General features: G+C 32.9%; 1 protein-coding gene across 1 annotated transcript in view; it reads right to left on the minus strand.

Moving 5' to 3' along the window:
• LanB2 (laminin subunit gamma-1) overlaps positions 1-16118 on the minus strand; it is a 70791-nt gene that overhangs the window by 24535 nt on the left and 30138 nt on the right. The window contains exons 2-6 of the mRNA XM_075308146.1: positions 10438-10772; positions 4730-4863; positions 2037-2164; positions 1632-1936; positions 1070-1379 (exon numbers count right to left, since the gene is read on the minus strand). Coding sequence (XP_075164261.1) covers positions 1070-1379; positions 1632-1936; positions 2037-2164; positions 4730-4863; positions 10438-10605 — 1045 coding nt within the window. The 5' untranslated portion in view covers positions 10606-10772. The remainder of the gene's footprint in view (positions 1-1069; positions 1380-1631; positions 1937-2036; positions 2165-4729; positions 4864-10437; positions 10773-16118) is intronic.

Here is a 16118-nt window from a genome sequence, read left to right on the forward strand (position 1 = left end):
GTAGGTTTTATCTGATTTGCCTGAAATTGGAAATATTCTGGTATTTTAGGCTCACAAAAGCGTGTATCGGATTAAGTTTTTATCGGTCCATTTGGTAATGCCACCATATAGACCGACTTCACTTCTTGAGGGTATAGAAGGCGCACTGATCATGAAAATTGCTTCAAACTCAATGTAAAATTTCCAGATTTTACTTCTACAGATTTAAGATTTCAAATCAAGACGTTATTTTATAATTTTCTTGCACACTTACAAGAAATGTTAATGATTCCTCTAAAACCTAAACAAAAATGGTTCTTATAAATCCAGAATCTGATATAGTCCTCATGGGTGAAATCTTTAAATTTATCTTCGGGAAGTGTCCTCAAGTCCTCAAGCCCTCCTGAAATTTCAAAGGAAACCTTAATATTTGGTTCATGGCGGTGGGTATTTAAGATTCGGCCCGGCCGAACTTAGTGCTGTACATACTTGTTTTTTTTTTAGTGTGTCTTTGGACGAACATTATTAGATCCACTTTAAACTCAGTTTTTCCTGGATAGCAAGAAGTACATAATATTCAGAAATTTTTTTGTAGTAGGTAAAAGTGGTTACTATGGAAGTTGTCTATAAGTACTACTTTTTCTTATTTTTTCATTTTCTGAAATATGCCGACACACTATGTACATTAACAAACCCGAAATATGTGGCGTTAACTTTTAATACCCGTGAAACAGTTGTGGTGTAGTATATCCATGTACTTACTATTAACTAAATACCATAAAACCGGCTGCTTGTAATCAATGCGATTAGTTTCCAATGAATATTCCCATTGACCAAACGTCCATCTCAGAAGAGTACAATGCCAAAATAGCGATAATACGAAACCTTTCATCCTTTATCCCAAGAAATTCAGAATAATACTAACCAACATAACACTTAGTGACCAGCATTCGCATTCATTGTCCAAATGAATGTGAATCTTTTCTCTAACGGTTATTAAATAAAAATCAAGTATAAAAAGCTGTTACCACCATTTAAGGCAACCATACTCTACAATCCCATCCCTTGCCCACAACACTGAGGCACTTACGTTTGCATTCATTGACATCCATTGATGTAGCCATTTTCCATTTGACGTCATTGTACAGCGGCAAACATCTCTCACAGTCTGGACCATCAGTATTGTGACGACATTCACAAACCAGTCGCCGTTCTCCATTCATACCGGTGCTGTCTACACATTTACTGGCATGACCATTACACTTGCAACGAGCACCCACTGCAATATCCGAAATGGCATAGAAGTATGATTTGAGTACTTGTTGATCGCCGAACAATTCGTCACCAAATGTATTGAGACGATCAAGAGTGATGCGAATATCGGTGGCAGTTACCCATTCCTGAGAGCGAAATGAGCGAGAAAGAGAAAGAGAGAAAAAAGGAGTTTTTGTATTAAAATAAAATAAATATTTTCCCCCAGTCAGTAAATTATTATGAATATGGGCATTTAAGAATATTTACACGTTGATATATTCAAATGACACATACATTAAAAAAAGAATTTATTTAATTTAATTTTGATTGTGAATTTTAATAGTTATTTTTTTTTTTAATTTTAATAAAAATTAGTTTTCTGTAATTTTTCAACTTACCTGTAATTCCGTACTATGCTCAAAGTGTATACTACTGGGACGACCTTCCAATGTAGAGAACGCAATTTCACCATCTCTCAAGGGAGAAATATCACTGTATTCACTGGTACAGAAAGCATGGGCCTCGCCTTCACCTTTGCGTATGGAGCGTGAATCAGGCAGAGCGTAGGTATCACGACAAGTGGCACTGTAGTACTGATATGGTATCCATGGGCAAGACTCACATGTGCGCTTATAAATGGCAAATGATTCTGGTCTTGGTGAGCGGAAGAGCAAACGAACATAAGTGATATCAAATGATTTACCTGGAAAAGACAAAAAAAAAAGAAAAGACAACCAACCAGATCATATTTCATTCATTCATAATCAACAGTATTGTGGTCATTGCCACTGAAGACTACTTACGTAAATTCAATGTGAGATTGACATGATTCGGATGTTGGATTCCTTCGTACATAGTCTCAGATTGCCACCATGTTGGATTTTGTGGATCATGCAAATCGGTTAAGAATGATGGATTATGATCTTCCCATCTGGTTGTGGTTTATTTTATGAAAGTAGAGACGAAGGCTCGTGTTAATTCTTAGATGTACTAGGCATGTCTAGTGTTATACAACGATTAAAGTGTTTTATGTGTTTCTACACTCAAAAAAACAGTACTTGGATCTAAACGTGTTGGCCTTCCCTTAAGGATTTTAGTATTTATTCCGAGTCAAAGATGAGACTTCTTTGTAAAGGACCTACATAGCGGGCGGACTATATCATGCCGCAAAACCATCCCTAAACAACATTGTTTCTGGTGGTATAGGTTTGGGAGATAAACCGCATTTCCATATTTAAGAACATTAAGGGGTACATATTTATGGGAGTTTTATCACAATATGAACAGAAATATATGATATTAGGAACTACAGTTTATTCTGCATCTACAGAGTTAGTATGCCACTAATACTGAGTCCATTATTAGAAAAGATTATTGTGGGTAATAAATCAATTATTGTGATTTAATAATAAATCCAAATTTGTGAAACTTGAGAAAGATATTTATGTAAGAGCTACATGTAAGTCTTACTACGATCGACTAATACTTCAAAATTTGAAATTTGAGTAACATTGGTTACATTTATCGAAATCTAGCTATATCTAAATTGTATCCAAATTCAATAGCGTCCGTTCTTGTGCCAGAAAAACGCGGCATTTTCATCAAAGTCGGTTAATGATGGCGACCGGAATCCTGCGAACAGCAATTACGTCGACGGACGGACACCAAGGGCTAGGTCGACGTGACATGAAATTGTCGTGACTCACGCGTGAATCGTGAGTCACGCTGATGGAAACGGCGTGAGTGTGCGTGATTAACAAAATAATTGTCGTGCGTGAGCATGAGTCACGAAAATAATTTCTTCGTGAGTGTGCGTGAGTAATGAATTTCGGAAAAATACGCTCACGAAAATAATCCCGCCCAGGGACATAATAAAAGTTAAATAACGCTCTCGATTTTAATCATATTCCTAAGGTAAATTACTCCTAAAATTATTCGTGAGTCACGATATTTTTTGTGATACACGATATTTTTCGTGAGTCACGGTATTTTTCGTGAGTCACAACACTTTCGTGCGTGAGTGTGCGTGAATACAAATTTTCTTTTCGTGAGTGTGCGTGAGCGTAAGTCCTACTAAACAATATCGTGCGTGAGTAAGATTTTTCTGTCGTGAGTGTGCGTGAACGTGGGTAAAATATTACTCACATGCACACCACCTGATTCTGAGTCGATCTGCATATATATATATATATATATATATATATATATATATATATATATATATATATATATATATATATATATATATATATATATATATATATATATATATATATATATATATATATATATATATATATATATATTTTTTTTTTTTTTTTTTTTTTTTTTTTTTGACAGATCAAAGTTATTATACCCTGACCACTAACGGCCATTATCATGTACCTCTGTTAGGCTTTAACTGTCAGTTAACAGGAAGTAAATGGAAAATATCTTCTTTCCGGTAAACTTTAACTGAAACTATTTCAGCAGTTAAGTTCCTAACTAGCATATGGAATATATAGGCAAGATGACACATGTCCACAGTATGGTTTAAAAGTTCGTTAGCTAACGGAGCTTCATGAAAATGGGGGTAAGTGGTGTAGGGTAAAAACTTAAGAATTAATAAAATTGTACAAATTTTTAAAATTTTGTTAAAAAAAATGCTAAATCCAATCCCATAGACAAATTACGAAAATAGATCGAACGTTTCTGACAAGCATTAAAAAAATCACAAAAAATTATTTATTTGGCAAAATATCGCAAAATTTTTTAATTCACTTCACATTGAATTCGAAGCAACAAGTAAGAAGTAATGCAAATTCAGTGCAATGCCTTTTTGCACCACTTCCGGATCCAAAAAAAAAAAAAACATTTTCACTACATTTTTGGCGACGCTTTTTTGCTGGGTGCTACAGATCAGGTTGAAATTCGGTATATTGTATTGGTATATAGCCTCCAACAATCAGGCAAAATTAGTCCATATCATCGGTTCATAATTATATATAGACCCCCATATTTCACTTCTGCCTCTCTAATTACCAAGCAAAATTTGTTCATAATTATTTGTAGATTTTTTAGCATATATCCCATATGGACTAACTTTACAATTTAGAAAACAATTTGAAGAAGCTTAAAGATACCTTGCCATCGATAACCCAAGTAACTCGATTGTGGATTACAGCCTTTAGCAGAAGTTTCTACGCAATCCATGGTGGAGGGTACATAAGATTTGGCATGACCGAAATTACGGACTAATATATTTGTTTTAAATGAATTCAGAAGAAAATGCTGATTGCATTGATTTTTAGAAAATATGTTAATAAATTTACTCTCCAAAGTTCAACTTTGTTACTGGCCGCGAAAGATAAGGCAAATCTTATGGGGGAGTAAATAAATAAATCTGTTTACATAAACTTGCTATAAACTTGTTCTTTTGTCAAAATTTTAAGAACATTGATATATGACAATCGTCCATATTTACATTAGCTTTATTTATAAAAGTTGCTTTATTTACCTGCAAAATTCACAGTTCTTGTGATTTGAATTCATAGTTTGTACACAAAAGTGATTATCGCCTTGTTCACCACAGGTATTTGTCGCTTCAATTTTTAACTGATAAGCTGAATTGATGAATTCAGGCATACATCTCTGAAAATAGGAAAAACATTAGAGGATAAAATTAAATTTTATAGCAATTTAAAAATTAGACATTACATATAGGAATGAAAAATATTAAAAAATTGACTGTTAAATTAAACAAATCGGATACTTTTTGCTCATTTAATATCCTCGATACTGAAGTTCAAAAATAGCATATAACAAGTACTTACGGCCGTAAGTTCGGCCAGGCCGAATCTTAAATACCCACCACATTGAATCAAATCTTAGGGTTTCTTTTGAAATTTCAGGGGGGTTTGATGGCAGATCAAGCAGAACAGTTCAACCAGTACACTTCCCGAAGATAAATTTAAAGATTGTACCTACTAAGACTACATCAGATTCTGGATTTATAAGAGCCACTTTTGTTTGAGTTTTAGATGAATCATTAACATCTCTTGTAAGTGTGCAAGAAAATTATAAAATAACGTCTTGATTTGATATCTTAAATCTGTAGATTTTCACCCATCAGTGCGCCAATTTTCATGATCAGTGCGCCTTCTATACCTCCAAGAAGTGAAATCGGTCTGCTACATGGAGGCCTTACCAAATGGACCGTTAAAAACTAAATCCGATACAGAATATTTACAATTTCAGGCAAATCGGATAAACACTACGGTTTTTAGAAACCCAAGAGTTAAATCGGGAGATCGCTCTTATGGGGACTATACTAAAACATGGACCGATACTTACAGTTTTCGGCACATCTCTTTATGGTCCGCAAATACCTCTAGATTTCTAATTTCAGGTAAATTGGATAAAAACTACGGTTTCTATAAGCCCAAGAAGTAAAATCGGGAGATCGGTCTGTATGGGGCCTATACAAAAACATGGATTGGTACTCACAATTTTTGGCACACCTCTTTATGGTCCCAAAATACCTCTAGATTTCCAATTTCAGGCAAATAGGATAAAAACTACGGTTTCTATAAACCCAAGAAGTAAAATCGGAAGATCGGTCTATATGGGGGCTATACCAAAAAATGGGCCGATACTCACAATCTTTGGCACACCTCTTTATGGTCCCAAAATACCTCTAGATTTCCAATTTCAGGCAAATTGGATAAAAACTACAGTTTTTATAGGACCAAGACCCCAAATCGGGAGTTCGGTTTATATGGGGTCTATACCAAAACATGGACCGATACTCACCATTTTTTGCAAATCTCTTTATGGTCCTAAAATACCTCTAGATTTCTAATTTCAGGTAAATTGGATAAAAACTGCGGATTCTAGAAGCCCAAGAAGTAAAATCGGGAGATCGGTCTATATGGGGGCTATACAAAAACATGGACTGATACTCACAATTTTTGGCACACCTCTTTATGGTCCGAAAATACCTCAAGATTTCCAATTTCAGGTAAATTGGATGAAAACTACGATTTCTATAAGCCCAAGACCCCAAATCGGGAGGTCGGTTTATATGGGGACTATATCAAAATCTGGACCGATATAGCCCATCTTCGAACTTGATCTGCCTGCAGACAAAGGATGAGTTTGTGCAAAATTTCAGCACGATTGTTTCATTATTGAAGACTGTAGCGTGATTACAACAGACAGCCAGACAGACAGACAGACAGACAGACAGACAGACAGGCAGACAGACAGACGGACATGGTTATATCATCTTAGAATTTCTCCCTGATCAAGAATATATATACTTTATATAGTCGGAAATCGATATTTCGATGTGTTACAAACGGAATGACAAACTTAACATCACCATTCTATGGTGGTGGGTATAAAAATAAGCTTTCAAAATACTATATAGGTTCTATACCTATACAGTCGACCACATTTATAACGTACTCCGATTATAGCTAACTAGCGCATATACCTAACAGTTTTTTCAGGTTCCAATAATAACATAGCCCAAATGGTCTTCGGTTTCAATTAAAGTACACATTATTTATGCCATGGAAAATTTATATAAAAGTAGAATTCAAATTATTTAATTATCTAATAATACCAAAGATACTTAAGTTCTAAGTAACTCTAAGCATTATTTACTAAATTTATGACAAACTACGGCTATAGCGAACTGCTGCAATAAGAGAAATTTGTATAAGTTTTCAAATCAATGTCTAAATAAAATTGGATGTCACAATAATCATGCTAAGTACCGCAACGCATACAATAGCCACAAATTCTTAATGGTTTTGCTTATATTAATTTATTTGATTCAGTCATTAATATATTTGTTGTAGTCATTTGATAAACATTAATTTAATGTAATTGATATGTGTGACTCAGTTTAAATTAGCAACGAATATGATACTGTGAAGAAACACATTGCACTAGTGGATCTATTTGTCGTCTGGGGAAATGGATATAGATTCGTACACAGTCAGTGAATAGCTTCGACAAATATTCTTCTTTTGGGGTACTTGTTTTATTTTAAGTATAAAATACAATAAAGCAGATAAATTCTAAAGTACCCGGACTTACATATAGATGGCGGGTACCAGATTACATCCATGCAATTTTTAATTAGCCCTATCCGTAAACAAACCCTTGTCTACATTTGACGACTCAGTCGTCATTATTGGTGATGAAAAATTGCTACCCTACCTTTTGACCAAAAATAATGATGAGTTATTGATTGGGAGTAATGTTTCCCAAGATCTTTCTTATGAACGCCCGTTCTCGGAATAATGAACTGATATTGATGATTTTCTAAAGAGAGGGTTTCCGCTTATTTATTATCTAATCTATCCATAGTTACAACTTAATCAATTATAAACGGCCGAAAGTTCGGCTGAATCATAGTTACCCACCACAATGTAACATACGAGTATATAAGAAATTTCTTTGGAAAATCCTCCTCATAGCAGCTAAACATATTTTACAGGATGACTGCACTGTTTTGCAACCAACTTAAGGTTGCTTCCATTTCTAAATTACTCGTCTAGAACAATTATTCCAGTAACAGTTGATTTCATTGTTTACAAGCTTACAGAAGCATTTTGATTTATTCCATTCGGAAATAAAGGTATTCGTGATGGAACTCACTTTAATCATAATCCATGCCGTAGTGGTAAAAAACTTGCTCATGCATGAGCTCACAAATGTACAAATTAAATTTATACTGGAAAGAGCTTGGTGGATTGGGTTGCAAGAAAGTGACCAGTTGCCAAATTTGGTTTTCTCCGATGAAAATTTAAAACGGCTGACGGTCGCTGTCGTATTCATCGTTAGTGGAATAAAAATGGATGTCGAATACTTTTGAGAAAATCCTATAAAGACAATATTGAAACCTTGTCCAGACCAGAGAACGGCTGCGATCTACCGCAACCGACCAGTGTATTTAGTAAACTCCAATATTTGCAATCTTAAAACACCAATTGGTAAAAAAAAATCAACCACCAATATCCAATGCAACCGACGACTGTCGGTGTTTGTTAGTATGAGTGTTGGTCTCTCGAAAACACCGTAGTAAAGCAATCACATAAATTGGTTACCCATATCTCAGCAGTTTGGTATTCTCTTATTTGGTACTCTCTCAATTCTCTTGAGCTAATGCCAACTGCTAGTAATTGTTGTTGTTGAGTGCAATCACACTTAGGTGCCACACTCGTTTTTTGTTTACCGAGCGTTGTTACGATGTCGATTGGTTTAAGATTGCAAGACACTGCATACGAACATTGTTATATACTAGTGGTGTTTTTATTCTCGCATTTGTATCAATGTAAAAGATCGCATGGTAATTGGTGTCTTAATCACTGCCACCGACATTTGGTGGGTAAGGTTGCAATACGAAAAAAAGCCACCGGTTGCAGTTCTCTGGTCCAGACAAACATTTCGGCCGCAAATCATGGACATTCCAACATAACCATTGCACTCAGTGCGCGTCAACAAAGAATGGCTTAAAAAGGAGATTCCTGCTTCATCTCTACCGCACAATACCCACCAAAATTTCCGGATCTCAATCCGTTGAGCTTTTGCGCCAGGGGTATTTTGGTGCCACTAAATTAAAAATTCCACAGAATCGATCATCTATAGACGACGCTTCGCCGTGAATGGACCAAAATACCGCACAGTCAATTTCCTGCAGTGTGCACTGGGACCCCCAGATTTTGAGCTTTTGGGAGCTACCGTGGTGCAATGGTAAGCATGCCCGCCTTTCATACAACCAGAGAAGGAATATGATCACCTCAAACACGTTTCAAGAGCAAAATGTAATGTTTGGACGGGGAACACGCAAAATGTTTGCGCAAAAATTTTATTTTCGGCAACCATGTATATGTTTGGTGAGAAAAGATCATTTTTGCGACAAAAAATTTTAATATTCATTTTCCAAAAATAACATTTTGCTCTTGAAAAATGTTTGGAGTGATCATATTCCTTCTAATGTATGTACACAGGGTCGTGGGTTCAAAACAGCTTCGATCAAACTCCAAAAAGCTTTTCAGCGGTGAATTATCCCCTCTCAGAAATGCTGGTGACATTTCTGAGTCTTTCAAAGCTTTTTTAAGTGGTCTCACCGCCATTCGAACTCGGCTCTAAAAATGAGGTCCCTTATTATTGAACTAAACCTAGAATCGGGCAGCATTCAATGATAAGAGAGAAGATTTTTAATTTTTTTAAATAGAATAATTTAAAATAAAAAATTAAATTTTTAATTCAAAATAATTTTTTTTTCGTAATATTGTGTAAATTTCGTGTTTTAAAATTTAGCCTGCATAATCTTTCATATGTTCTGAGAACACAAAATAAAGATTTTCAATTCGTGCGTGAAGTCAATACTTCTATATGGAAGCGAAACATGGCTCATGTCTAAAAACATAGCCCAGAAAATTCAAACTTGTCAACAAATGCCTCCGCATAATATGTGATATATTCTGGCCCAATACAATAACAAATGTAGAAATGTATACAAAGTAAATGAAGAACAAATAACAAGACAAATTGCTAGACGAAAATGGAAATGGATTGGGCATACATTACGGAAACCGGCAAACACCACCTCTAGAATGGCCCTGGAGTTGAACCCCCAAGGATCAAGAAGACCAGGACGACCCAAAAACACATGGCGCAGAACCATACAAACTGACTTAGTAAGAATAAACAAAACACTTAATGATATTAAAATTATATGTATCGATAAAAGCAGATACAAAATTCTTGTAGAAGCCCTATGCTCCCAAGGGGAACAATAAAGGAAAAAAGAATCTTTCATATTAAATCAAAAGTTTTTCGATGTGTGATGTCTTGACTTCGAAGGCCATGATTTGTGTTAAAGGTAGCCAATTCAAAATATGATGTAATTTCCTACATTTCTTACTTTTGAACAATAAAATCGTAAAAAAAAATATAGCGCCTTACTTTGATGCAGTGTATAATTTATATGATCGCAAATCAATATAATCGACGTGTTTCAACCCAATTGGGAAACTTATAGTAACCCCACGCTATGGTGATGGGCTTAGAAAAAACAATTAATTCATAAAAACTTTTTTTATTGAAAATCATCAAGCCTCCTATGTAATGTACCATACATTAGCTTTTTGTCACATTTTTTTATTAAAATTGTTTTATTTTTGCTTTTACAAAATATTTGCTTACCTGAGGTTTATTGTATTTATCGTAACATTCTAAGGCAGGCATAAATGTTGTTGGTCCACGCTGTCCCATTGACCACATGGGCCCACAACTCACTAATAAAGCTGCTAGCAGTGTCCATGATATCATAAAACGTTGTGTGGAGCAAATGCTCCACTTACTGCGCTTCATTGTAGAATCTGTTCGTTATAAATTCGGAGTATATATTTTGCCAAGCCAAAATGTACTTAAAAGATTTTTATTTATGGTTATATTATGAAGATAATTTTTATTTTTTTTTTCGTTTTGGTTATATGACTTCAATGCTTGGATTAGTTCAATACATCTTCTAAAAAGTTCTGAAAAAAAGAAAACCAAAAAAAAAATAAATATTGTGTAGAATTATAAACATCTGAATTTTAGAACATGTGGTCACCACATTGTCTATTTCTACAAAATTTGATTTCAGTAATACTAATACCTTAAAAGAATTTTCAAGAATGTTAATGCATTAATACACTAAAAAAAATTACTTAGATGCAAAAATTTTCCCTTTAAGTTTTTGGTATCAATTCCGAGACAAATTTGCGGCTTCTTTAAAATAAAGACATTTTATCAATAAAATGAAATTAGGATACACTTAAAAAAGTGAAAACTGTATGAAACTAAAGCATATTTAATTTTAGTTCATGGAATTATTGTGTTTTGATGAAGTTTCTTTAAATGAACTAAAAAGCGGAAAAATTATACACAAATGAAACATAAAGATTTACTAAATTCGTGCCTCCCACCAAATAGTTCAGAATTTCTTAAAATTTATAAATGTTACCAATAATGCGCCCAACTTGAACTTCGTAAGGCTCTAAAGCTATTTTTGCAAATTTTGCACTCCAATTTTCTCCTTCAAAATTCGAAATTTTCTTCAACAGGGGAAAAAAATAATTATGTCTAATAGATTTTGTTAAATTGGTCGAAAAATATTTACTTATTTTTGGAAATGCTAAACTTAATCACAATTTTCTAAAATTATACAAAACTTTCCGTTCTGGTGGGATAACTGTTTTTTGAGTGTAGAGAATTGATTTATTGAATTTTGCGTCTCTTTTTGCCATATATTAATAAAGCTATTTATTATAAAAGATACCACGATGTAAATGTTTTCTTAATTAAAAAAAAAAAAAAAACAAGTATATACGGCCGTAAGTTCGGCCAGACCGAAGCTTATGTACCCTCCACCATGGATTGCGTAGAAACTTTTTCTAAACACTGCCATCCACAATCGAGTTACTTAAGTTGCGGTAACGCTTGCCGATGGCAAGGTATCTTAAAACCTCCTAACACCATCTTCTAAATTGTATGTAAGTCCATATATATTAAATCAAAAAAGATGGATCAAAAACGTATATAATTCAGTTTGACAAAATTTTCTATAGACATAAAATTTTGACAAAATTTTCTATAGAAATAAAATTTTAACAAAATTTTCTATAGAAATAAAATTTGAAAAAAATTTTCTATAGAAATAAATTTTTAAAAATTTTCTATAGAAATAAAATTTTGACAAAATTTTCTATAGAAATAAAATTTTAACAAAATTTTCTCTAGAAATAAAATTTTGACAAAATTTTCTATAGAAATAAAATTTTGGTAGATTATTTTGGGCTCGAGTGGTAACCATGATTATGAACCGAATAAAATTTTAACAAAATTTTCTGAACCGATATGGACCAATTTTTGTGTGATTGGAGATCGGCTATATATATAACTATAGACCGATATGGACCAATTTTGGTATGGTTGTTAGCGGCCATATACTAACACCACGTTCCAAATTTGAACCGGATCGGATGAAATTTGCTTCTCTTTGAGGCTCCGCAAGCCAAATCTGGGGATCGGTTTATATGGGGGCTATATATAATTATGGACCGATGTGGACCACTTTTTGCATGGTTGTTAGAGACCATATACCAACACCATGTATCAAATTTCAGCCGGATCGGATGAAATATGCTTCTGTTAGAGGCTCCACAAGCCAAATCTCAGGGTCCCTTTATATGGGGGCTATACGTAAAAGTGGACCGATTTTTGGTCAAGGGAAAACGCGTGTAAATCGGTGAAATCGTTTATTTAAAAAATCAAATTAAATTTCAAGTTCAATTAGAATAAAATTCAGGAAAAATATTCAGTTAGGCTTTCGCTTTTCCAAATCCCAATTGCCGGGCCTCACGCTTGACACATGCCATCAGATTTTGTACAGCCACCTTGTCCACCTTCTTCGCCGCAGAAAGCCAGTTTGCCTTGATCTGCTGCTCGTCCCTAACGGTTTTTTTGGTCTTCTTTAGGTTCCGCTTGACAATAGCCCAGTATTTCTCAATTGGGCGGAGCTCTGGCGTGTTGGGAGGGTTCTTGTCCTTGGGAACCACCTGCACGTTGTTGGCGGCGTACCACTCCATGGCCTTTTTACCGTAATGGCAAGATGCCAAATCCGGCCAAAACAGTACGGAACAGCCGTGTTTCTTCAGGAAAGGCAGCAGACGTTTAGTCAAACACTCTTTCACGTAAATTTCACGCAGTCAAACTTCGTCAGCATCGTCGTGTACAGCCTCCGGGATCGCGCTTTGGCCGTCGTATTTTGTTTATCATCGCGATTTGGAGTCACTACCTTCTTGTAAGTCGATAGTCCGGCTCGTTTTTTGGCTCGATGCACGGTTGTAGACGATACACCCAGCTTATTTGCATCTCGGAGAGAGAGGTTAGGGTTTCGCTTGAAACTACCGGCAACTCTCTTTGTCGTCTCAGCGGCTTCCGGTTTTCGATTTTCCCCCGATCCAGACTTCTTGGCTGTCGACAAACGTTCCCCAAACACTTTAAGTACATGTGTAACGGTTGATTTGGCAACTTTTAGCGATTTTGCCAGCTTTGCGTGCGAGTAGCTCGTATTTTCGCGATGCGCGAGCAAAATTTTGATGCGCTGCTCTTCTTGATTGGACGACATTTTGACAACTGAAGAGTGAATTCCAAAATCAAAATAGGAGCAACATTCTACACACACATACCTTCAAAATGAGACGTATTCAGGTTTTTTAAATGCAAAATTGAAAGAAATACGTCAAGTTTATATTGACCAAATTTTGACCGTATCACCCTTTAGCCTATATTTGAAGTGTTCTTATCTTAAATCTAAAGCTGCAATATATCAGTTAATTTCAAGGCGATTATGTCCTAAATTTCTTTTAATTAGAATTTCATTATGTTAGAGTAATCTGTCCTTACTATTGTGTAAATTACATGTCCTAAAATTTGGCTTGTATCACATTAGGTCAAAAGGTTTTCAGTGTAGTAACTCAAAAATTTTAAATAAAATTATTTGTTCTTATTAAAATTTTTTTTTTAATAATTTAACTAACCTGAATTAAATTTAATACAATATATATAAATTAAATTTTATATTTTAACATTTGAAAACTTTACGATATTTTTTGGATACTCAACAAAAATTGCTTGGATTGTGACATTCCCTTAAGGATCTTGGTATTGATTACGTGCCAAAGATGCGGTTCCTTTAAAGTAAATTTCTTTCAGTTTAAGCTTTTTTATCTTTTGTCCAAAAATACAATATTTTAATTAATTTTTAAATCAAAAAAGTTTTTCTTATGGAAAAGCTACACTGAATGAAGAGTTTTATATTTTGTGAAGTACGAAATTTTTGATAACAAAGAGGAATTTCCTTTGCCTAAAATTTCGTTGCGCAATAAAGTATTTTTTCTTTGGGTGTAGACTTTATTTGAACTATTTTTTTTTTTTATTGTGAAGAAATTTTAATATTGTGTAAATTGGTTTTACTAATTTAGATTTCATAATATAAATTATTAGATCAATGTTTTTTCAGTGTAAAATATAGTAGAATCCACCACAACCCCATCTTCTTTCTTCTTCTGATTGCGGTCTGTTTGGTTATATGCAACAAAATAACCGACAATTAGCGCGGACGTTCAATTGACCAATCTATCAGCTCATTCGCAACTACAGTAATTCGAATATGTCTAGTTTGGATAACAATTTTTTTTGCTCCATGGCATTGTAGGATAAACAAACATCACAAAATAATGGAAAAATAAACACATGACTTATCCGGTTTTATTTTGTTGATATAATGAAGTCATAGACAATTTTTGGCTTCTCAAAATAGCATTTACATATTTGTTAGCTCTAATGCGTTCGGAATTATGAAAGTAAAATCGAATACACTTCAGGAATGGAGCCGAGTTTATATAAACCAGCAGAGAACATAAAATTCTAAGTGCAGACAACTGGGAAAAATGTTAACCTTATATGAAAGACCATGCAATCTAAATTTTGAAACATTTAATGTACACAATATTAACGATAAATATCTTTAAAATAATCAAATTTCAGTTAAAAAAAAAGCTTATAATGTTTAATTCATTTTTTTATTTTTTGATTTAATCTTTGAAAATTTCGTCCCTCTGGAATACCATTAATTAAATCCGTATCTTAATTTTGTCTAAAATTAAAGTCATCTTTCGTTGATTTTTGTCCCAACTATTGAATGTTTTTTTTTACGCAATTTCTATAGAAAATGTTGTCAAAATGTTATTTCTATAAAACATGTTGTCAAAATTTTATTTCTATAGAAAATTTTGTCAAAATTTTATTTCTATAGATAATTTTGTCAAAATTTTATTTCTATAGAAAATTTTGTCAAAATTTTATTTCTATAATTTTGGCAAAATTTTATTTCTATAGAAAATTTTGTCAAAATTTTATTTCTATAGAACATTTTGTCAATATTTAATTTCCCTAAAAGTCTTGTCAAAATTTTATTTCTTTAGAAAATTTTTTCAAAATAGGTATTATTTCTATAGAAATTTTGTCAAAATTGTATTTCTCTAAAAAATTTCGTCAAAATTTTATTCCCATAGAAAATTTTGTCAAAATATTATTTCTATAGAAATTTTGACAAAATTGTATTTCTCTAGAAAAGTTTGCCAAAATTTTGTTTCTATAACACATTTTGTCAAAATTTTATTTCTATTGAAAATTTTGTCAAAATTTTATTTCTATAGAAAACTTTGTCAATGGTTTATTTCTATAGAAAATTCTTGTCAAAATTTTAGTTTTTGGAAAATTTTGTCAACATTTTATTTCTATAGAAAATTTTGACAAAATTTTATTTCTATAGCAAACTTTTTTTCTATAGAAATTTTGTCAATATTGTATTTCTCTAGAACATTTTGCCAAAATTTTATTTCTATAACACATTTTGTCAAAATGTTATTTCTATAGAAAATTTTGTCAATATTTTATTTCTATAGAAGGTTTTGTCAAAATTTTATTTCTACAGAAAATTTTTCAAAATTTTATTTCTATAGAAAATTTTGCAAAATTTTATTCCCATAGAAAATTTTATTAATATTATATTTCTATAGAAAATTTTTTCAAAATTTTATTTCTATAGAAAATTTAGTCAAAATTTTATTTCTATAGAAAATATACAAAATTTTGTCAATATTATATTTCTATAGAAAATTTTGTCAAAATTTTATTTCTGTAGAAAATTTTGTCAACATTTTATTTCTATAGAAAATTTCGTTAACATTTTCATTCTATAGAATATTTTGTTATATTTTTATTTCTATAGCAAAATTTTGTTTCTAAGAAATTTTGTCAAAATTGTATTTCTC

Source organism: Haematobia irritans, chromosome 4 (genome assembly GCF_050003625.1).
Source record: "Haematobia irritans isolate KBUSLIRL chromosome 4, ASM5000362v1, whole genome shotgun sequence".
In the NCBI taxonomy this organism is placed as follows: Eukaryota; Metazoa; Arthropoda; class Insecta; order Diptera; family Muscidae; genus Haematobia; species Haematobia irritans.